At 46.7% G+C, this 24,159-nt stretch overlaps 1 protein-coding gene across 2 annotated transcripts in view; it reads left to right on the top strand.

Moving 5' to 3' along the window:
• Nucleotides 1-24,159, top strand: part of PLPPR5 (phospholipid phosphatase related 5) — a 198,691-nt gene that overhangs the window by 167,284 nt on the left and 7,248 nt on the right. For both annotated transcript variants that reach the window (XM_068169189.1, XM_068169188.1), the window contains 2 exons: nucleotides 13,943-14,119; nucleotides 17,957-18,076. In XM_068169189.1, coding sequence (XP_068025290.1) covers nucleotides 13,943-14,119; nucleotides 17,957-18,076 — 297 coding nt within the window. The remainder of the gene's footprint in view (nucleotides 1-13,942; nucleotides 14,120-17,956; nucleotides 18,077-24,159) is intronic.

Genomic DNA, 24,159 nt, shown 5'->3' with positions numbered 1-24,159 from the left:
TGTACATCTATACACATGTGCTGCTTTTGAGCAAACATTTATTGAGCTGTCTTCTAATTCCTGCTTGATCTGGAAGGTGATACTTAGAATTGTCAGGGTTGGAAGGGATCTCAAGGATTATCTAGTTCCAACCTCCCTGCTATGGACAGGGATGCCTCACACTACATCAGGTTGCTCATAGCCGCATCCAGCCTGGCCTTCAAAACTTCCAGGGATGAGGCTTCCACCACCTCCCTGGGCAACCTGTGCCAGTGTCTCACCACCCTCATGGGGAAGAACTTCTTCCTAACATCCAATCTCAATCTACCCATTTCTAATTTTGTTCCATTCCCCCCAGCCCTATCACTCCCTGACACCCTAAAAAGTCCCTCCCCGGCTTTCTTGTCGCCCCCTTCAGATGCTGGAAGGCCACAAGAAGGTCTCCTTGGAGCCTTGTCTTCTCCAGACTGAACAACTCCAACTCCCTCAGTCTGTCCTCATAGGAGAGGTGCATCCATTAGAGAGCTCCTGCCCTCTAATCATCATACTTGCCCACATGGCAAAGAGCTCAACCCCATGCCACAGACAGCATACCAACTCCAGGTTTCTGGAGATGGTTTTAGACCCAGTTGCTTGAAATCTGCAGCACTGGCAGTAATGTTTACCAGAAGTTCCTTCTGAGTGGTGTCTGCTTAGGAGCTGTGGATCACCAGTTAGTTCAGGCAAGTGTTGTCTGCAATGAGAGATGAGCAATACAATCCTATTCTCACTTGAGGCAAGTGTAGGACTCCTCTAATAGTATTGTCTTTATTTGGAGAGATATCCAAGGCTTTGCTTCACCGAGACATACCTCTAAGTTTGGCACCAGCTATTTTAGAGGATATTCAGCATTCTTCATTTTAATTGCTCCTATTTTTCTCATCCATCTCTAAAGTTGGATTTCCACTGTTGCCATGAGTCACAGTAACTAAAGGAAACCAACTGTTCAGCTACTGCAAAGCAGGAAGGAAAATAGTATTAACACAGTTCAAAACCATAAAAGTAGACACTGGTCAAGTCTAATACCTGCTGCAGTGGCTTTTGACCTGACTGCTTCATGCAAACCTTATGTTGTCTGTGGTCAATGTACACTTAAGATCAACAATTAAAACTGCTGTGCTCTGTTCCATGACTGTAATCTTTCACTAGCTGCAGAAGTTAATATCTCCTGTGTCAGTACTGCATCACTGTCTCACGCATGGCACTCGTTTAGCTAAAGCACTATAAACTGCTCTCAGGATTCCTGAATTCCTATAGGCTGCCTAAGCAAGTGAACTGCTGTGATCTACCAGCTGAGTTAGAATCACAGAATGGGCCAGGCCAGAAGGGACCTCCAAAGGTCATCCAGTCCAACCTCCCTGCAGTCAGCAGGGACATCCCCAACTAGATCAGGTTGCCCAGGGCTTCATCGAGCCTCACCTTGAGTAACTCCAGGGATGGGCCTCAACCACCTCCCTGGGCAACCTGTTCCAGTGTTCCACCACCCTCACAGTAAAGAATTTTTTCCTCATATCCAATCTTAATCTGCTCTGCTCTAGTTTGAAGCCATTGCTCCTCATCCTGTCACTGCAGGCCTTTGCAAACAGTCTGTCTGCAGCCTTCTTGTAGCCCCCTTTAGGTACTGGAGCCTGCAAATTTAGGTTCTTTGTAGCTTTCAAATTTAGGTCCATGATTAATATTGAGTCTCTCTTTATTTTATAGTCTTGTTGCTTGCTAAAACAGATAAAAAATGCTGCTTATTGCACACCAGGGAAAGAATTGCAATGTTTCAATACTTGGGGTCGTGTCCTTCCACTGTCACAGTGTTTATCAGGATAGTTGGCCCCAGATAATGTTCTCATCACTGCTCACTGGAGCAGAAGATTTAAACAGTAGCTTAGTCTTTGCATGAGCTGTGTACAACAGTTATTGAGAGCGTGGACATAAAGACCTCCATGTATTACTCAGCTAGGATTTCATGAGCACAGAATCTCTGATACAAAATGTGCTTTCTTTTTGGTTAACAGAAGTATGTGGGGGAGAAGGGCTGGGGGGGAGGGGATTGTTGGAGAATCTTCCCTGGGCATGTCAGCCAGCTGTGCACCAAACAAAACCAGCTTAAAGACATAAACTGAAAATAAGCTGACCCAGAGTCCTGGCTTTCTGAGAGGGAGAAGTAGACAGCATCAGACCTAGAATCATAGAATTGGCAGGGTTGGAAGGGACCTCAAGGATCATCCAGTTCCAACCCCCCTGCCATGGGCAGGGACACCTCACATTATAGCAAGTTGCTCAGAAACACATCCAGCCTGGCCTTCAAAACCTCCGGGGATGAGGCTTCCACCACTTCCCTGGGCAACCTGTTCCAGTGTCTCACCACCCTCATGGGGAAGAATTTCTTCCTAACATCCAATCTGAATCTACCCATTTCTGGTTTTGCTCCATTCCCCCCAGTCCTCTCACTCCCTGACACCCTCAAAAGTCCCTCCCCAGATTTCTGTGTAGCCTCCTTCAGATACTGGAAGGCCACAAGAAGGTCTCCTCGGAGCCTTCTCTTCTCCAGACTGAACAGCCCCAACTCCTGCAGTCTGTCCTCAAAGGAGAGGAGCTCCAGCCCTGTGATCATCCTCGTGGCCCTTCTCTGGACATGTTCCAGCACCTCCAGATTCTTTTTGTAATAGGGGCTCCAGAACTGGATGCAGTGCTCCAGGTGGGGTCTCACCAGAGTGGACTTGTGAGATTTCCTTGATTAACACCTTGAAAAACAACACCCAAAGCCTGTGCTGGAGGTAGTCATTCCCCTAGCTTCTTCCAAGTCCTTATCACCTAACATCTGTGTGCATTGTCTTGTTAACAACAGCTTCTTTTCTTCTTCTAACTTCTTGAGTTTTCCTTTTTTTTTCCCTCCCCTCTTTGGAGAGTGGGTGGCTGCTATGGTAACTCTGAATTTTCCTCCTGCTGAGCGTTCAGTCCTTTTCAAACGATGTGTTGCTAATATTTAGACCTCTCTGTAGTGCTTGCTCTGTTGCTTTTTCTCTCAGTACCTATGAAGAAAAACTTAGCAATGCAAATCCTGAATAGAAGCACTGTGCTTAGGAGTTCCTCTTTACCTGCTCCAAACACAGACACCTTCAGTGGTGCATTACCTGGCACCTTCAGACTTTAAGACTTTTCCCCCCCAATATACCAAAATCTTCAAAATGAACTCCTGTAAATCTATTCCAAAATCTCTAACCAAGCTGGCTGCTACCTGGATTTCTCCTGAGGTGTGTACTCAACTTGTCTTTCATATTTTGCTTGATTTTTAGCTTAGAATCATAGAATTGTCAGGGTTGGAAGGGACCTCAAGGATCATCTAGTTCCAACTCCCTGCCATGGGCAGGGACACCTCACACTACAGCAGGTTGCCCAGAGTCACATCCAGCCTGGCTTTCAAAACCTCCAGGGATGAGGCTTCCACCACTTCCCTGGGCAACCTGTGCCAGTGTCTCACCACCCTCATGGGGAAGAACTTCTTCCTAACATCCAATCTGAATCTACCCATTTCTAGTTTTGCTCCATTCCCCCCAGTCCTCTCACTCCCTGACACCCTAAGAAGTCCCTCCCCAGCTTTCTTGTAGCCCCCTTCAGATACTGGAAAGCCACAAGAAGGTCTCCTTGGAGCCTTGTCTTCTCCAGACTGAACAGCACCAACTCTCAGTCTGTCCTCATAGGTAAGGAGCTCCAGCCCTCTGATCATCCTTGTGGCCCTCCTCTAAACACCTTTCAGTGCTTCCAGATCCTTCCTGTAATAGAGGCTCCAGAACTGGACACAGTGCTCCAGGTGGGGTCTCACCAGAGAGGAGTAGAGGGGGAGAATCACCTCCCTCGACCTGCTGGCCACACTTCTCTTGATGCAGCCCAGTATGTGATTGGCTTTCTGGGCTGCAACTGGATTAAAAACTTGACTTGAATCTACTTCAATTTCTTTTCAGCATTGGAATTCACTCTTTCTCTAGGGTAACATCTGCTAGCATAGGTATTAAGACAAAACCCACTGCAATTCTATGAGATAAAATGTGGTTTTGTAAGGCTCATTTTGTATGCAGAAGCTGGCACAGACTGCATGATTAGAGGTATCTTTTGAGTCAGCCAAGTATGCAGATACCTGACTTTTTCCCACAGCTGAGACACAGAAATAAGAAATCATGAGGTTTTGGTGTTGGGTTTTTTTTTGGGTTGTTTTTTTTCTTCTAAGGATTTTGAAGATTTAATCCATCCATTTCCATGAATTTTGATAGGAGACTTGTGACTAACAGTTGTCCTTTGGTGCTGCAGGCCTAGAGGATTGATTATTGCATCTTGTAGTTTAAGGCAGATTTTCATTCCTTGTATGTTGGGGGTTTCTTGTTTTATTCTGATTGCATTGGGCAAGGGCAGTTGGCACCCAGTCTGTCTTGCAGGGCAGTGTGCTACCACATCCATTTCAGATTTGCACTGGATTCATAATCACAGAGGAGCAGGCTTAAGGTCTTGGTAACTGACATAGCCCTGAGGTCTTCAGACTGCTTGGGTTGCCTTGTACTGTGAGCCCATGGCCTCATGCAGGGCCAGCAGGTAAAGCTGACAATTGTTTTACCTCTCTGCAGAGCTGTTGATGGGCATGTAACCATCTTTTGTGCAAGGTTCTTGCTCCTGGAGTTCTGCTGTATTGCCTTAGCCATTTAGTGTGTTTATAGGGCACTGAGAAAAGACAGCAAGGTATTCGGTGCTGGCAACATGGTCACTTCTACTCACTGTCACTTTTTGATTCAGTCACAGAATCACAGAACATTAGAGGTTGGAAGGGACCTCCAAAGCAGGACCACCCAGGGTAGTCTGCACAGGAATGCATCCAGGTGGGTTTTGAACGTGTCCAGAAAAGGAGACTCCACAACCTCTCTGGACAGCCTGCTCCAAGGCTCTGTCCCCCCCACTGTAAAGAGGCTTCTTCTCATGCTGAGGTGAAATCTGTTTAAGCTTGTACCTGCTCTTCCTTGTCTTGCTACTGCATACCACCCAAAAGAGCTTGGCCCCCTCCACTTGACACCCACCCATCAGGTATTAATAGGCATTGATCAGATCCCCTCTCAGCCTTCTCTTCTCCAGACTAAACAGCCCCAGGGCTCTCAGTCTTTCGTCACAGGGGAGATGGTCAAGCTCCCTAATCATCCTCGTGGCTCAGCATTGGACTCTCTCCAGCAGGTCTCTGTCTTTCCTGAACTGGGGAGCCCAAAACTGGACACAGGATTGCAGGTGTGGTCTCACAGGGCAGAGAGGGAGTAGAACCTCCCTAACCCTGCTGGCCACACTTCTCTTGATGCACCCCAGATGTTAGGTGTAGACCTTAACTCACTCGTCCTGAGGCTTGAAGTGCCTGTTTGGTACCTGCTCAGTGGCCAGCTGTTGGAAGCATGACAGGCCTCTCTTTGATAGCCTTTAGGACGTGTTCAGGCAGCAGAGGAGTAGCAGAGTGACTTTGCTGAGTTGGCTTTTTTGGCCATTTTTTGCTAGGAAACTGAAGAATTAAAGGATTGGTTTGGCTACTTCTCAGGGGCAGGCTTAGGGAAGTGGAATTTCTTTTCAGTATCTGGTGTAGCAAGTCAAAGTGTCCCTTGGAACTGATTGCACAGTAGGTATCTTGGGCTTCACATGTTGGATGTGTTAGTTCCAGGCTGAGCAGCAAAATAACCTTGCAGTTTCATCAGGTGATTTATCCAAAGACCTCTGGATATTTCTTGTCAGTCAGTTCTTCATTACCAATTCAGTTGCTCGTGGTAATGACCTCTGTAGATTGAATCAGAATTTGATTAGCCTTGAGTGTATCTTACAGTCCTTATACATTGAAGGGCATCTCTTTCCCAGTTGTTTAGACTTCTAACTGTGGGGAGCTTGTGCTTGGAAACTTAATAGTAGGATCCAACATCTCTGGAGCTTTCTCTTCCTTTTGCCAGTCTTGACCCCTCTCTTTGGAAGCCACTTTTTGTCTAGGCTCATCAATACTTACTGCAAAACCGGGGGAGGCTTCAAAAGCACTAAAAAAATCTTCAGTGGGTAGTTGCAGAAAGGCCTGGATGAGCCACGAGGATGATTAGGGGAGTTGAGCACCTCCCCTATGAAGACAGGCTGAGAGCCCTGGGGCTGTTTAGTCTGGAGAAGAGAAATCTGAGAGGGGATCTGATCAATGTCTATCAATACCTGATAGGTGGGTGTCAAGGAGAGGGGGCCAAGCTCTTTTGGGTGGTGCACAGTGATAAGACAAGGAACAACAGGTAGAAGCTTGAACATAGAAGGTTTCAGCTCAACATGAGGAGAAACTTCCTTACAGTGAGGGTGACAGAGCCCTGGAGCAGGCTGCCCAGAGAGGCTGTGGAGTCTCCTTCTCTGGAGACTTTCCAAACCCACCTGGATGCATTTCTTTATGGACTACCCTGGCTGATCCTGCTTTGGCAGGGGGGTTGGCCTGGGTGATCACAGGAAGTCCCTTTCAACCTCTAATGTACAGTGATACTGTGAGTTTTACTGTGATTTGCTCTGGAAATTATGTGACCTAATAATTACAAATGAAGGAAGCTGAAGAGCTTTTAGATTGTTAAAGAAGATTCTAACTAAGCATGGAACCTTTTTACAGCCTGCCATCCACTATAGCCCACTGCTTTTTCAGCCTGTGATCTCAGAGTGTCTCTTTGCTCCTAGCTAGGATGAATATTGGAAGTTACAGAGTCCTCCTGTGGAATATCTGTAGCATTCCTTAAATAAATTGAATAGCTCAAGATTTTGTACTTTTTCTTTAATGATAGCACATTCAAAAAGTAAAACCAAACATGAGGTAAGGTATATTTGGATCACTGCCTTGGTTATATGCCTGTGCAGTGATTCCTTCCTCTTGCTGCTTGTCGCCTTGAGTCATTATTCTCTACCCACTAATGGACTGGTCTGTCTCTGTCGTCCCCCAGACCATCTGCTGTAGGCAGGACTGAAACAGCAAACACGGAGGGGATCTTCCTACTCGCATTCCTGGGCCCCAAGCAGATGCCAGGAGAATTAACAGCCCATGGCTTGGACGGGAGCACACTGCGTTGGGTTAGGAACTGGCTGGAAGGCCGAGCCCAGAGAGTGGTGGTGAATGGTGCCACAGCCAGCTGGCAGCCAGGCACCAGTGGTGTGCCCCAAGGATCAGTGCTGGGCCCTGTGCTCTTTAACATCTTTATTGATGATCTGGATGAGAGCATTGAGTCCATCATCAGTAAGTTTGCAGATGACACCAAGCTGGGGGCAGGAGTTGATCTGCTGGAGGGTAGGAGAGGCTCTGCAGAGAGACCTCGACAGGCTGGACAGATGGGCAGAGGCCAAGGGCAGGAGATTGAACACATCCAAGTCCCAGGTTCTGCACATTGGCCACAACAACCCCATGCAGTGCTACAGGCTGGGGTCAGAGTGGCTGGAGAGCAGCCAGGCAGAGAGGGACCTGGGGGTGCTGGTCGATGGTAGGCTGAACACGAGCCTGCAGTGTGCCCAGGCAGCCAGGAGGGCCAATGGCATCCTGGCCTGCATCAAGAACAGTGTGGCCAGCAGGAGCAGGGAGGTCATTCTGCCCCTGTACACTGCACTGGTTAGGCCACACCTCGAGTCCTGTGTCCAGTTCTGGGCCCCTCAGATTAGGAAAGATGTTGACTTGCTGGAACGAGTCCAGAGAAGAGCAACAAAGTTGGTGAGGGGCTTGGAACACAAGCCCTATGAGGAGAGGCTGAGGGAGCTGGGGCTGCTTAGCCTGGAGAGGAGGAGACTTGGGGATATGCTGTCTACAACTACCCGAAGGGAGGTTGTAGCCAGGTGGGGGTTGGTTTCTTCTCCCAGGCAGGCAACCAGCACCAGAACAAGAGGACACAGTCTCAAGCTGCACCAAGGGAGGTTTAGGCTGGATGTGAGGAAGAAGTACTACACATAGAGAGTGATTGCCCATTGGAATGGGCTGCCTGGGGAGGTGGTGGAGTCACCATCGTTGGAGGTGTTCAGGAGGAGACTTGATGGGGTGCTTGGTGCCATGGGTTAGTTGATTAGGTGGTGTTGGATGATAGGTTGGATGCAATGATCTTGAAGGTCTCTTCCAACCTGGTCTGGTCTGGTCTGGTCTGGTCTGGTCTGGTCTATTCTATTCTGTTCTAACTTCCCTCCTGTCTGGTGCACCAGCCTGGTGACTCTCTCTGCCCTGAAGCTCTGAAGCAGAACTCTGGGACCTGTTCTGTGTTTGTGTGCACAGATGTTTGTGTGGGTGAGCCTAAAGAGAGGTGAAAGACAACAGCTGTGGAGAGCTTTGCAGCATAGCCCAAGAGGCCACTTTGTCCTGCACTTGACATGCAATTCCTGTTTCCTCTTTTGTGTTTTGGAATGATGTAGTTTGCTCTAGATTTGGGACATATTTCACGTGAGTCCGACTTGTAACATGACAGTTTAGGGAGCTTTCCCAGGGCAAGCTAAGTGCCAACACTAGGATGTTTCATTGTATTATGACCTGAGCCAGGCAGGTCAGAAACCTCACAGGTGGCTTTGTCTTTGGTAGTGTCTTTTGGCCCTTTCAAACACATATTCAAACCCACTTCAATTACATTTGGATTTTTTTTCCTTTCAATTTATGAGGATGTCTGAAGAATTCACTTCTGGCATCTTGAAGACTCCAGTTTAAATGGTTGTCTTTTCCTGAAAATCCACTAAATAGAAGACAACATCCACCTCCTTCTGTGCCTCTCCACCTGTGTCTGTTTGCTGGACCTGTTTGGTCAGGTCCTGCCCTTGGGTCATAACAACCCCAAGCAATGCTGCAGGCTGGGAGCAGTGTGGCTGAAAAACTGCTGGCAGAAAGGGACCTGGGGGTGCTAATGGACGAGCAGCTGAATAGGAGCCAGCAGTGTGCCCAGGTGGCCAAGAAAGCCAAAGGCATCCTGGCTGGGATTAGAAATGCTGAGTCCAGCAGGAGCAGGGAGGAGATTGTTCCCTAGTACTCAGCCCTGGTGAGGCCACACCTCAAGTGTTATGTGCAGTTTTGGGCACCTCAGTCCAAGAAAGATGTGGAGGTGCTGGAGCCAGGGCAGAGTAGGGCAAGGAAGCTGTGAAGGGCCTGGAGAATATCTTGTGAAAAGCAACTGAAGGAGCTGGGGCTGCTTAGTTTGGCAGAGAGGAGTCTGAGAGGAGACCTCATGGCTCTCTACAACTACCTGAAAGGACCTTGTGGAGAGGTTGGTGCTGGTCTCCTCTCACAGGTCCTTAATGATAGAACAAGAGGGAATGGCCTCAAGCTGTGACTGGGTAGGTTTAGATGGGACATTAGGAAGAATGTTTTCCCATCAAGAGTGGTCAGGCATCGGAATGTGCTGCCCAGGGAGGTGGTGGAGTCCCCAAGCCTGGATGTGTTTGAAGGAGGTTTGGATGAGGTGCATAGGGCTACGGTTTAGGGCTGACCCTTGCAGAGCAGGGTTCTGGGTTGGGCTTGGTGATCCTGAGGGTCCATTCCAACCTGAATGTTTCTGTGATTCTGTATCAGCTTTGTATGTTTTCAGACTAAAATCTTATGGCAGGGAAATAAAGAAAAGCAGTAGTGGAAGTTCTTCAAGGCAAGATATCACTGATGTTGCAGGAGAATGTATAGCCTGTAAAATTAACTCCTGTATCGATCCCTGTCCTCACAAAAATATCTGCTGTTGGTCTTGCTGTTGACTAAATGATTTCTTTAAATTCCTCCTCTTCCAATTTCTGTTCTTAAAAGGGCCTGAGATGGACTTGTCCAGTAAACATGCTTAGCCATGTAAGAATCGCAGAATCGTCAGGGTTGGAAGGGACCTCAAGGATCATCCAGTTCCAACCCCCCTGCCATGGGCAGCAGGTTGCTCACAGCCACATCCACCTTATCCTTAAAAACTTCCAGGGATGAGGCTTCCACCACCTCCCTGGGTAACCTGTGCCAGTGTCTCACCATCCTCATGGGGAAGAACTTCTTCTTAACAGCCAGCCTGAATCTATCCACTTCTAGTTTTGCTCCATTCCCCCAGTCCTATCACTCCTAAAAAGTCCCTCCCCAGCTTTCTTGTAGCCCCCTTCAGATACTGGAAGGCCACAATTAGGTCTCCTCGGAGCCTTCTCTTCTCCAGACTGAACAACCCCAACTCCCTCAGTCTGTCCTCATAGGGGAGGAGCTCCAGCCCTCTGATCATATTGTTATTCATTCTCACTTGTGTTTTAAATCACTGAGCTGTTTTCCTTTATTATTTGCTTTATTCATATTTAGTTTCTTCATTTAGTATTTATGAAATGTAAGAGGAGACAAACCCTGTCATCTTTGCAGGATGTTACTCTGTCAGTTACTGACTGTGCTGCTTTACAGCTGTTCCTTCAGAAGGAAGAAGAAAAACAACTGCTTAATTACAGTTTGTTCTCAGTGCAAATCAGATCTTTCACTCTGTTATGCACTCTGCTAGAGCTGTGAGAGGTCAGGCTTAAAAATGGACCACTCTGAATCCTGCCCTGGGGAAGTCTGTATGCTCTGCAGCTTTGCAAATATATAGACATTGCACTGCACTCTGTCAGGAAGTTTACACTGCTGCAGTTGTTCTTTAGCAGTCACAATCACAGAATACCAAGGTGAAAGGATTGCCTTGCCCAGGGAGGTGGCTGAGGTCTCTTCCCTGGAGATATTCAAGGTGAGGCTCAACGGGGCCCTGGGCAGCCTGATCTAGTTGGGGATGTCCCTGCTGACTGCGGGGAGGTCGGACTGAATGACCTCTGGAGGTCCCTTCCAGCCCGGACCATTTTATGATTCTATGATCTTGTCTGTTTCTCCACAAAAGCATGATGTAGACAAGGTGGCCTAGCACCCTGTCCACCTGAATCCTAAGTGTCCAGTGTTGGGGAACTGACCTGGGCAGACTGTCCCTTGCATGTCCCCCATCGACCGAGCAGCTTACTTTGTCATGGAAGGTGATCAAGTGTGTCCAGCACCATTTGCCCTTGGGGAATCTGTGTTGGCTGTTCTCAACCACTTGCTTCATTTGAGTTGTGATTGCCCCCAGGAGGATCTGTTCCGTAACTTTCCCAGGGACTGATGTAAGACTGATGAGCCTATGATTTCCTGGGTCGGACTTTTAAACCCTTTGTAATTTCCTGGGTCTAGCTATTAAACCCTTCTTAATTTCCTGCATTCCTACTTTTAAACCTTTCTTTTAAATGGGGATGACATCAGCATTCTTCCACCTTTTTGGGATGTCCTACAATCTCCAAGACTTCTCAAAGACTCTGGGGAGCAGCCTCAGAGCAATGTCAGCCCTTTAACATCCTTGGCTGGATAACACTCGGGCCATCAATTTATAGGAGTCATCTCCTGTAGTAGTTTGCATGCCAACTGTTCCTTCAGTGGTGGTGGGTCTGTTTGCACTGGCCTGGATTTTTGTTCCCAAGAGGTACTGCTAAAGGCATAGGTGGAGTATTTTAACATTGGTGGTGTCTGCAATTTAAAGAAAAGACAAAGTTGATACCCATGCTGCAGGACCCTCAGGGTATTTTGAAAGATGGCTTGGCCATGACAATCTTGACTGCACATACAGGAAGGGACTTGGCAGATGGAGATCATAGGCTCACAGGATGTTAGGGGTTGGAAGGGACTTTCAAAGATCTTCGAGTCCAACCCCCCCTGCCAGAGCAGGACCATAGAATCCAGCACAGGTCACACAGGAACACATCCAGACAGGGATGGAAAGGCTCCAGAGAAGGAGACTCCACAACCTCTCTGGGCAGCCTGCTCCAGTGCTCTGGGACCCTCACAGTAAAGAAGTTCCTTCTCATGTTGAAGTGGAACCTCCTGTGCTGCAGTTTATATCCATTGACCCTTGTCCTATCCCAGGGTGCAACTGAGCAGAACCTGTCCCCTCCCTCATGACCCCCAGCCCTCAGCTATTGATAGACATTGATTAGACCCCCTCTCAGTCTTCTCCTCTCCAGACTAAACAGCCCCAGGGCTCTCAGCCTCTTCTCATCAGGCAGTGCTCCAGTCCCTTCAGCATCCTTGTAGGCCCCCCTTGGACTCTCTCAAGCAGATCCCTGTCCCTCTTGAACTGGGGAGCCCAGAACTGGATGCAACCATTTGTGTGTATATAATCACCCCACTGTGATTATAAGCTTAAGCTTTGATTTCTCTTCTAAGCCATGCCTCTTTCTCTAGTGCTCTGAAAAAATTCACTGCCAGATGTCCCTGCTCTTTTCAGACAAGTTCTGGCTACTACTTCCTTCACTTGATTTATCATAAGCATAACTATGCTTACTAAACTTCTTCTTGAGTTGATTATTGCAGCACTTTGTAGCTGATAACAGAGTAAGGTGAGCTGAAGTTTCAGAAAGTACCAAAGAACTAAGGGACTGGCCATGTGTTGGTCAAAAAGGCACTGATTCTTCAATGCAGATTCATTGTTTCCCTTTGCATTACACACTCAGAATCTCTAATGAAACTCTGTAGAAAATATTCTTCAAACTGAAAACTCATTCGAAATGTGAAGCTTTTAGGGATTGCTATGAAGGCAAGGCTGAGGGAGCTGGGGTTGGTCATCCAGGAGAAGAGAAGACTCTGGGAAGACCTAATAACAGCCTGCCAGTACCTGAAGGGAGCTACAAGAAGGCTGGAGAGAGACTGTTTGCAAAGGCATACAGGGACAGGATGAGGAGCAATGGTTTCAAACTAGTGAAGAGCAGATTTAGATTGGATGTTAGGAAAGAGTTCTTTACTATGAGGGTAGGGGAGCACTGCACAGGTTACCTAGGGAGATGGTTGAGGCCCCATCCCTGGAGATATTCAAGGTGAGGCTGGACAGGACTCTGAGCAATCTGATCTACTTGAGGATGTCCCTGCTGACTGCAGAGGGGGTTGGACTGGATGAGCTCTGGAGGTCCCTTCCAGCCCTGACCATTCTGTGATTTCAGTGATTTAATTACAGGAACATCTTCTGCAGAAGGTAAATACATTTTTTTCTCCTCAAAAGTCTTATTAGTTGAAGTATAATTTTTCAGAGGGGACCTTTCAAGCAGCATAATGCCATGATTCCAGAGAATGGAAATTGAAAGGTTTGTGATTCATTTCTTCCACTGGCCTATCAGAACTAGGAAAGGGCTGGCTTAAACCTCCTAGTCCCTGTATGCACCCTTAGGGCAGAAGAGCTGCTCTGTCATTAGGCAGAGCTTTTAATTCAGTAATACTGCACAGGGAGTTCGACTGCAAACAGGCAAATTGATTTTTCAGGGTATGATGCATAAAGGTTTCTGCATTTAGATTGGCTCATGTGCTGGGGGGGGGGATTGGTACTAAACAACCTTAGTCACCATCTGTGAAGCACAGGGGTGTATTGATTCAGCACTAGTTGAAACTATTACACATTATTTCTAAAAGGAGATGTTGGCATTTTGTTGGAAGTTCACTGCTTTTTGGTAACTCTCTAGTTAGTCTCCTGGAGAAGTAAGATGTGAGGGAAAAAGGCATTTGCTAACAGAAAGAAGGCCTTGATGTAGCCCCTTTCAGAGCAGAGACCTTTTCCTGTTCCTATCCATAGCCTACAGTGAAAATTCAGGCTCCTTACCTCTCTGCATAAGTAAATAGAGAGGTTTGAAGTAAGAGGATAGGACTACCTGATTCACATGCTCTTTGGGGGGCTTTTCAGGTTCACATTAAAGGTAGTGTTGCTATATAGCCTAATTCTTACCTGGATCACTAAGGAGAGGGTTGGATGACTTTAGTGCTCTGCTTTCTTGTTTGTTTGACAACAGCAACAACAACAAAAAACCCAAACCCCAACAACCCAAACACACATAGTCTGTTCAAACACAATGTAGAGATTTCATTCACTAATTAATGGGAGATACCTCTCAACTTTACACTGTCTTCCTTTCTAATTTTCAGATGTATATCACCAACACAGTCAAGGCCAGAGGAACAAGGCTTGCAAAACCTGTTCTGTGTTTGGGCTTAATGTGCTTGGCTTTCCTTACTGGAATCAACAGAGTGTCAGAGTACCGAAATCACTGGTCAGATGTAATAGCAGGATTTGTAATTGGAATATCTATAGCAGTCTTCTTGGTAAGTGTGCATCTGTGCCTCTGCTGTTGGAAAACATCACTGTGTAACTTTGCCTCTCTTCAGGAAGAGTGGTGGTAGCCTGGCATATCTATAGCAGTCTTCTTGGTGAGTGTGTATCTGTGCCTTTTCTGTTGGAAAACATCACTGCCTAACTTTGCCTCTCTTCAGGAAGAATATTGGTAGCCTCTCAGAGAAGCACGTGACAGAGAAGGGGTGTTTCGAGTTAGGAGGTTTAATTCATTATTGGTGCCCTTAGTTATATTTGGCATACACTCAGAATTGTGAAGCCAAGAGAAGACTGATAAAAGTGTCTTTTTTGACTTTCTTATATGCCATGCTGTGGCATTTCACAGAGTGTTGGCATCAAGCCCCAGTGTATGTCCTTCAGAACAGCATCTATTAATGTGTGAAGTATTACGTTCACTAGAGGGATACCTGCACTGATCAGACACTAAGTAGCATTTCTTTTCCAGCTTCTAAGCAACCTCACTGAATTTCTTTCATGCTAATGCAGATTTACATTGAATTTTTGTGTTGCTCATTAAAAGAACAACAACCTAACAAACAAAAATAACCCCAACGACAAACACAAAACAACTGTGGTGGGTTGAAATTCCCCCCCGCCCCCCTCCCCCCCCAACATTAAATTTGCCAGACCAGCTCAGCTGGAAGCAAATGAAAGCTGAATTTACAGGCAAAGCTGCAATCTACAATGGAATGCAATGAACATGTACAAAATATACAGGATTTACAGGTATTTACAGTTAATAAACAGCACAAGGGGAAGCTACTAGGTTCTCCCTCTCTGCACCCCCCCCTTACCTCCCTGTACAAAAGGGAAAAGAGAAAGGAGCAGAGAGATGTTAGACTTAACCAAAACAATGCAGCCAAGGTCAAGCAGAAGCAAGTTAGTATCTCTCCCAGAGCCAAGAGAGGAGAGGGGGGGAGGGGAGGGGAGGGGAGGGGAGGGGAGAGGAGAGGAGAGGAGAGGAGAGGAGAGGAGAGGAGAGGAGAGGAGAGGAGAGGAGAGGAGAGGAGAGGAGAGGAGAGGAGAGGAGAGGAGAGGAGAGGAGAGGAGAGGAGAGGAGAGGAGAGGAGAGGAGAGGAGAGGAGAGGAGAGGAGAGGAGAGGAGAGGAGAGGAGAGGAGAGGAGAGGAGAGGAGAGGAGAGGAGAGGAGAGGAGAGGAGAGGAGAGGAGAGGAGAGGAGAGGAGAGGAGAGGAGAGGAGAGGAGAGGAGAGGAGAGGAGAGGAGAGGTGAGGTTCGGAGAGGTTCGGAGAGGAGAGGTTCGGAGAGGTTCGGAGAGGAGAGGTTCGGAGAGGTTCGGAGAGGAGAGGTTCGGAGAGGTTCGGAGAGGAGAGGTTCGGAGAGGTTCGGAGAGGAGAGGTTCGGAGAGGAGAGGTTCGGAGAGGTTCGGAGAGGAGAGGTTCGGAGAGGAGAGGTTCGGAGAGGTTCGGAGAGGAGAGGTTCGGAGAGGTTCGGAGAGGAGAGGTTCGGAGAGGTTCGGAGAGGAGAGGTTCGGAGAGGTTCGGAGAGGAGAGGTTCGGAGAGGAGAGGTTCGGAGAGGAGAGGAGAGGAGAGGAGAGGAGTTGTGTTGGTGCAAGTAGTTGTAGTCCCATATCTCTTCCAATGGGACTGTTTAGAATTATCTTTATTTTCCTTTTTTCACACCCAGGAGTGATTTATTTACATTTTTGCTACTTTTCTGGTCATGATCTGTGAAAAAAAAATTTCAAGGCATAGCCTGAAACTACCACACCAACCAACCAACCAAAATAAAACCCCAAACCCACAAACAAACAGAACCACCAAACAACAACAACAAACCAAACTTGTTTAGCCTTTTCTGGGAGCAGATAGTTAGTCAGAGTTTAGCAGAGCCTAGGGGTTGTGTCAGGAAGCTGCTGCTGTTACTCACGTGCACTGGTGACTGCAGTGCAGTACTGTGGCACAGAGCAGTCACTCCTGTTCACTGCCTGCCAGCCTGTAGCAGTACTAAATTGTGGTGGTTTTAGGCTGTGCCTTGAAAATTTCCCACAGATCTTGAACAGAAAGTAGTAGAATGTAAATAAATTGCTGTTGGATGTAAAAGGGAAAATAATGATAAGGTTTAAATTATCCCATTGGGCTGATAACTAAGATAAAGGTAGCTGTATAAACTAATTTGCTCTCTTTTCACTTCCTCTGCTCTGGCAGATACCAGCTCTGGCTTCTGCTGGCTTTGCTGACCTTGGCTGAATTGCTTTGTTGCAGCTGAGTATTGACAAGCAACTCTCTGCTCTTCTCTCTCCTTTATCATGCACAGGGGGAAGGGGGCAGGGAGTGGGGAAGCTGTTGGTAACCCCATGCTTTGTCCAGGGGGCTTCTTGTGTAGCTTACAAATTGTACATATATGTAAATATAGTATATTTTGTATTTACTCATTGCATTGCATTTCTAGATTGTACTTTTGCTTTGCTTGTAGATACAGCTTCATTTGCTTCCATCTGAGCTGGTCTGGCAATTTTATGTTGGGGGTGTGTGTGGAATTTTCAACCCACCACATAAACACACCTCTGAGTTTTTTCCCCTGTGAAAAAACTCTTTAACTTGATTCTTGAACCTCAAGAATCTGAGGAACTGGCTTGGATGAGAAGCCCCAGAGGGATGGCTGAGGTGAGTGTTTTCACTCCTCTGAGAAATGTGAGTGCAGCTTCAGGTCTCCAAAACATACCTACTCACATTTCCCTTCCACACGAGATGTCCAGGAGTTATGTTTGCTTGTCTGTTTTAAAGAATTTTCCATTCTGTTTATGCCACCAGAGTCATTAAAGAACAGAAAAGAAATCAGTCCCCACATTCTTTTCTTCTGTTCTGTGATGCACACTGCATGAACTCCTTTGAGTAGTGTGGTGCCTTGAGACTACCCCCCAGTGAATTGGGAGAATTACCCCCAAAATAAATCACCAGCCTAGGTCAGTTGGTTTGGAAGCAGAGTGAAGCTGTAGTTACAAAGCAAGCAAAATCTAGGAATGTCAAAGGCAATGAATGTGGACAAAGTATCTATACAGAATAAAAACACAATTAACCAGCTTGGAAAAGACCTTCGAGATCACCGAGTCCAACCTATCACCCAGCACCATCTAATCAACTAAACCATGGCACTAAGTGCCTCATCCAGTCTCTTTTTAAACACCTCCAGTGATGGTGACTCCACCACCTCCCTGGGCAGCACATTCCAATGGCCAATCTCTCTTTCTGTGAAGAATTTCTTCCTCACATCCAGCCTAAACCTGCTCTGGCTCAGCTTGAGACTGTGTCCTCTTGTTCTGGTGCTGGTTGCCTGCCTGGGAGAAGAGACCAGCCCCCACCTGGCTACAACCTCCCTTCAGGTAGTTGTAGACAGCAGTAATACCTTACTCTCTCTTTCTTGCTCTCCATTTGAGAAAGTCTTTGCTGATCAAAACTTCGATGCTGCTGGCCCTTTGTAGGGATTTCAGGTTACTTCCCTTTTCCGCTGCAGCTGCTCTGAGCATCTATATGTGACATTGCTAATAACTGATCATCTATTATTAAGCCTTGGTAATGGATTTCCTTTTAGATAAGAAGGGTGTGATTGTGGTTTGGGTTTTTTTGGTTCTCAGATGATGTGTGTAACAAAGTTGTTGTGTAACAAAGTTGTTGAAATTCTTTTGTCTTGAAGTATTAAGGCTTTTCTGTAAAACATGAGCTGTGTTCCTACAGTAAGCTGCAACTCAAGCTGGTGTCAGTCCTGCCTAGCTATGGATGGCAGGATCACAGCTCAAAAACCCCATGAGTTATTCCTTAGGTATTCTGTTTGTCTTCTAATCTCTTCTAGGTTGTTTGTGTGGTAAATAACTTCAGAGGACGTCAGCCAGAACATGAACATTCTCATATGGATAACCTGGCCCAGATGCCCATGATCAGCATACCCCGAGTTGAAAGCCCTTTAGAAAAGGTAATGTCTGACTTAGTTTGAAAAAGCAACAACCACCACAAATTAAATAAAATGTAGCTTTCCTGGGAGGATAATCCCAGACTGTCTTGACAAGAGTGTCAAGATAATCAGATTTGAAATAGATAGATATGGCAATGAAGGAGGAAGAGGGAAGAATTAGTTCAGAGACACTGCATGGGAGAGACTCTTCCTGTTACCTCCAAGAACAATCACTACCTATCAGTCCAGTTTGCTGCTGTAGCCACAGTGCTAAGTCCATGGAGTCAGACTGGAGTAGGTGTGAGACCCTCTTGCCTTCCACTCCTCAAGCAGGTTTGATTAATGCTTTGGCTGAGAGTCTGCAGAGCTTGAACTGCCCAAGGAGTTATGCAGTTCAGGTAGGAGTGGCATTTACCCTATTTGTTTAGGGTAGTGCTAGTGTGGAGCATGGGATGCAGTCCCTTCTCTATCAGCTGTGAGCCATATGCCAGCCCCAGGACAGAACACCCACTTGGAAATACTGGCATACAACTTAATGAATGTGATCATAATAGAGAGTAGCATTGGTCCTGCCTGGGTTAGGAACTGGCTGGGGGGCTGAGCCCAGAGAGCGGTGGTGAGTGGTGCCACTGCCAGCCAGTCACTAGTGGTGTCCCCCAGGGATCAGTGCTGGGCCCCATCCTGTTCAATATCTTTATTGATGATCTGGATGAGGAGATAGAGTCCATCATCAGGAAATTTGCAGATGACACCAAGCTGGGGACAGGTGTAGATCTGTTAGAGGATAGGAGAGCTCTGCAGAGGGACCTTGCCAGGCTGGACAGGTGGGCAGAGTCCAGCATGATGGCATTCATCAAGTCCAAGTGCCAGGTTCTGCACTTTGGTCACAATGACCCCATGCAGTGCTACAGCCTGGGGTCAGAGTGGCTGGGGAGCAGCCAGGCAGAGAGGGACCTGGGGGCACTGGTTGATAGTAGGCTGAACATGAGCCAGCAGTGTTTACAGGTGGCCAAGAAGGCCAAGGATCCTGGCCTGGATCAACAATAGTGTGGCCAGCAGGAGCAGGGAAGTCTTTGTGCCCTGTACTCAGCACTGGTTAGGTCACACCTTGAGTCCTGTGTCCAGTTCTGGGCTCCTCAATTTAAGAAGGATGTTGAGATACTTGAATGTGTCCAGAGAAGGGCAACAAGGCTGGGGAGGGGTCTGGAGCACAGCCCTGTGAGGAGAGGCTGAGGGAGCTGGGGGTGTTTAGCCTGGAGAAGAGGAGGCTCAGGGGAGACCTTATTACTCTCTACAACTAGGAGAGCAGGGAGGTTGTAGCCAGGTGGGGGTTGGTCTCTAGGCAATCACCAACAGAACAAGAGGACACAGTCTCAAGCTGCACCAGGGGAAGTGAGGAGAAATTTCTTCCCAGAAAGAGTAATTGGCCATTGGAATGTGCTGCCCAGGGAGGGGGTGGAGTCACCACCCCTGGAGGTGTTCAAATAAGGGTTGGATGTGGCACTTGAAGCCATGGTTTAGTTGTCATGAGGTGCCAGGTAATAGGTTAGACTTGATGATCTCTCAGGTCTTTTCCAACCTGGTTGATTCTGTGCTTCCTACAGGAGCTTCACAAAAGCTCTCTTGCTAAAGCCAATGAGTCTTTGGACTCGGATGTGCCAGTGGTGGTCTCCTCAGTATGGCAAGTGTTGTGATGGATTTAGAATTCAGTTTCTTGTGAGTAAAATACAATAAAATAAATAGTTTATTGAAGTTGATGCTGTGCTGCTACCTTAGTGGTAGGTAAGACTGTGTCTGAACAGTGCTCTGAGCAAACAAGCACTGAAGCAGGAAGCAAAACCAAATGAAGAAAACATTGCAGGTGGTTTTGCTAGGGGAGAAAGCTTAAACTACTAATGCCAAGTTTGAAATCAATTCTACTTTGTTCTAATGACTCCCATCTGCCATTATCTGTTAACATCTCTTGTGTTATGCCCATGTTTGAAGGTAGTAAACAATCCTGTGCTGGATAGGGCACCAAAGGTGTGTTTCTGTGGCATTCTTTTAAAACCAAGTAACTCCTGAGATAGATAGATATATATTCATATTAAACATAAAGGGAAATGCTCTAACCATTTCCCAGCCTGTGGTAGTCACTTGAAAGTGGTGGGAGTTGTCCTTTAGTAAGAATTGCTGCTAGCTGTGGGTTTGTTATTCCTTTCCTTGAAGGGAAAGATTTCTTTTCAGAATGCTCTAACATGCATTTTTGAACGAAATCTGTCTATGGCACTTGTGCTGACACCTTGTCAGAAGGAGGTCAGAGTCTCATTTGCTGGAACATGCATTTAGATAACAAATGTCTATCTTCAAATTAATTCATTCAGTAAGCTTTCTGTAACATGTCAAAACAAAAATGTCAGTTGGCCTAGGACACACCACTTCAATAAGAACATCTCTCATTTCTGTGCTGGGCTCTCCTGCAACAGCAGCTATTTCAGTGGCTCAAAAGCCATCCTAGGTAATAAATATACATTCCCTATGGAAATGCTATACATTCAGCTATGGAAATGCTGAAGTTTTGCTCTGGGGATAACCATGTCATGCTAGCTTAGTGTTCCTACTCGATTTGACACCCTCTCACTCATGACTGAAGATGTTCTTTTCCTGGGAGTTAGCCTAGGCAAGACTGAGATGATGCGGAGAAAGCTATGGCAGAGTGTGGAAGGGTAGTGGCAGAAGTAATATTTGCTCTGCTTGAGGGGTGACATCTACCATTTGTGAACTGCCCAGGACACTCCATAGAATAGACTAGACTAGAATTAACCAGGTTGGAAAAGACCTTTGAGAGCCTCAAGTCCAACCTATCATCCAACACCATCTAATCAACTAAACCATGGCACCAAGCGCCCCATCCAGTCTCTTCCTAAACACCTCCAGTGATGGTGATTCCACCACCTCCCTGGGCAGCCCATTCCATTCCCCCCAGTCTTATCACTCCCTGACACCCTAAAAAGTGTCCCCAGCTTTCTTGTAGCTCCCTTCAGATACTTGAAGGCCACAATAAGGTCTCCTCAGAACCTTCTCTTCTCCAGGCTGAACAGGCCCAACTCTCTCAATCTGTCTTCATAGCAGAGGAGCTCCAGCCCTCTGATAAAGTAGTGCAGGGAAGAAAGAATTAATTCATGACTACCTTTTAAGAGCATCAATTCATATTTCAGAAAGTAAGGTTCCTTCAGGCTGAAATATTCCAGATAAGGTTCTTATGATAGGTCATTCACCCAGGTTTTAAGTTGTTCTTGGATGCCATTATCCAGTGTTTCCAAGCGTCGCCTTTCACTTCCTATCATCCACTCTGAATCCACCCATTTCTCTTGGGTTTTTTCCATTCCCCTCAGTCCTATCACTACCTGACACCCTAAAAAGTCCCTCCTCAGCTTTCTTGTTGCCCTCCTTGGTTATTGATATTTAATAACCTTGTGGGCATCTGCAAGCAAGCAATTCAAAGATGCTGTCTTAAAGAATGACTTCTTTAGGAATGGCTGCTCTGTGGTACTTGGCTGACTGCAATTTGGTTCTAAATGCACACATTAATAGCTGAGCACGTTCTGCAGCACACAGAGCTGGAAGCACCTCATGTCTGTGTTTCCAGATCTGCTGCTTGCTACTCCAGTGCTTTTTCCTGGCTGTGGTGGGTCGAAATTGCACCCCTCCCCAACATTAACTTTGCCAGCCCAGCCCAGTTGGAAGCAAATGTGCTTGGCATGCTAGCCTTGCTGCCATTGCTTGAGTTCTGGTGGAGGTCAAGAGCTGCATTTGAAGTGCACTTCAACAGGAATAAGTGTGCTTGTAATATTCTGAACTGAGCTGCTGCTGGTTAATCACAAGGGTTGATCACTGTTTGTATGACACTTCTGTTTAATTGTGGTGCATGCAAATGAGGAAGCTGTGCTGCGTGGGTACCACTTCTCATGCACGCAAATCAGCCATAGCTGTGGAGTGTCTCCTTGAAGAATCCCTGCCAGAGCTGACTCAGCAGTGCAGACTTTACTGCTTCCACCTTAACTACACTATCCTCAAAGTGGAATGGAAAGAATGGAAACCAAGAAACCTGATGACTCACACATCTGCTCCTTTTGTCCTCCGGGTCTCTGACCACCTTCATCTCTTACAACACAATTCATATTCCAGTTAGGTGGCACTCTCCTACCGAGGGGAGGCTCTCTTCCTACTGCTGTCAAGGTTGAAGACTCCTGTTCTTTTGCAGAACTTGCTGGAAAATAGGAATATTCTGGCACCTGGAAGAGTTTGGAGTTCAGCTTCATGGAGTGCAGTCACGCTCTGTTTCTGTTTTCTGTTTCCATTTGATGCTGGTCACCTGAAACTAGCCAGGGCTTACCGGGGGCCCATACACATTTTGTAGTGGCCTTTCTCTTTGATTCTTTGAAAAAATAAGTATTCTAGCTTTGAAATGAAATACAAAGGGAACATAGAGCATTTAGGACTAATTGAGGCAGTAGACAGAACACTGATGTAAGAGGCTTTAGAAGGAGGTGTTGAGTTAGGTGCTATGGTTCATCCCCTGTGGGATGATTCTGTGTCTGACCATCAGTGTTTTCTGTAGCTGTTCAGTACCACTTGTTTGCACAGTGGATTCTTTGCAGGTCTCTGGTTGACAGCTAAGCTGCATTTTATCCCCCGAGTCTCTGCCTGGCATTCCCTCATAGTGCTAATTCTGTCAGCTGTGCCCAAGCCATTTTCCCAGAGTCACTGTTCCTTGTTCCCATGAGGTTTGTTACGCTCCACCCATGGGCCTGACCCTCCAGCATGACTGTGAACTAGAAACAGAGAACTTAAACTTGCTCTCTCTATGCCATTTCTGAGTTCTGCTGGTGATAAGCATTTGGAATTCCTCTCACAAGATGTGTTCTTGTTGCCTATCATACCAGTTTCTAGTGTCTGTCAAGGTTAATTGTCTCAAAAGTCTTGTTGAGTTTGACACTGTAACTCTTATTCTATCATAGTATCAGTCAGGGGTGGAAGGGACCACAAGGATCATCTAGTTCCAACCCCCCTGCCATGGGCAGGGACACCCCACACTAGATCAGCCTGGCCAGAGCCTCATCCAGCCTGGGCTTAAACACCTCCAGGGACGGGGCCCCAACCACCTCCCTGGACAACCCATTCCAGGGCTTCACCACTCTCATGGGGAAGAACTTCCTCCTCACATCCAGCCTGAATCTCCCCACCTCCAGCTTCATTCCATTCTAAAGGTAATGAGCTGGTAAAACACTTTGCAATAGCTAAGTATAGCTACTGTGATGGATTCTGATTGTGTTTTAACACTGGGAAAGCTTTCCCCTTCTGTCTTTAAGGTAGGATATTTCTTCTGTTTACTCTTATCTTGATTATTCACAAGACAGCTTCTCCACAGGGTCAGAAAATGATCATTTTTAGTTTTAATTCTCAGTGTTACCAGTTCTTCCTTGGTCTTAAACATTTTGGAACTCAGAAGTCTTTCACTGGTGTGTGCAGTTGTCATACACACAGTGTGCCCTAAGGAGTCTGGATTCATCCCTGGGCTTTCCAGGGAGACTGAGTTCACAGGCTGAAAGCAAAACACAAAGATATTTTAGTTCATCATGAGATGGGAAGGAGAGGGGTTCTGTCTATTTCTGCTGCCTGGAAATACTTTTGTTGAGATGTATCTAAATACTTCTGTGCTTGATGTCCCAAAGCACACACAGGTGTCCATACACATCCATCACTCAGAACACTCTTATCTTCAGGATGGCTTAGCTAGAGTCCATGTGCTTACAGTAGGTTATAGGGAGGGGTTTGGTTTTCTACTGTTATAATGCTGCTCTCCTAACAATATAGTATGTTGGAGGAGATACAATAACAGTTTTGCTCCATACATAGAAACATATCCAGGAGAGGCAGCTCATAAAAGACCATAAACAGTTCTGTTTCAACGTCAAGCATTTGAATTTGCATTCATGGCACAGTGTCACAGTACATTAGAGGTTGGAAGGGAGCTCCAGAGATCACTCAGAGCAGGATCACCCAGGGTAGTCTGCACAGGAATACATCCAGGTGGGTTTTGATACTCTCCAGAGAAGGAGATT

Source organism: Melanerpes formicivorus, unplaced genomic scaffold (genome assembly GCF_026170545.1).
Source record: "Melanerpes formicivorus ecotype bairdi unplaced genomic scaffold, bMelFor1.0.p_v2 SCAF_169, whole genome shotgun sequence".
NCBI classification, from domain to species: domain Eukaryota; kingdom Metazoa; phylum Chordata; class Aves; order Piciformes; family Picidae; genus Melanerpes; species Melanerpes formicivorus.
This window is presented reverse-complemented; position numbering and strand designations above follow the sequence as displayed.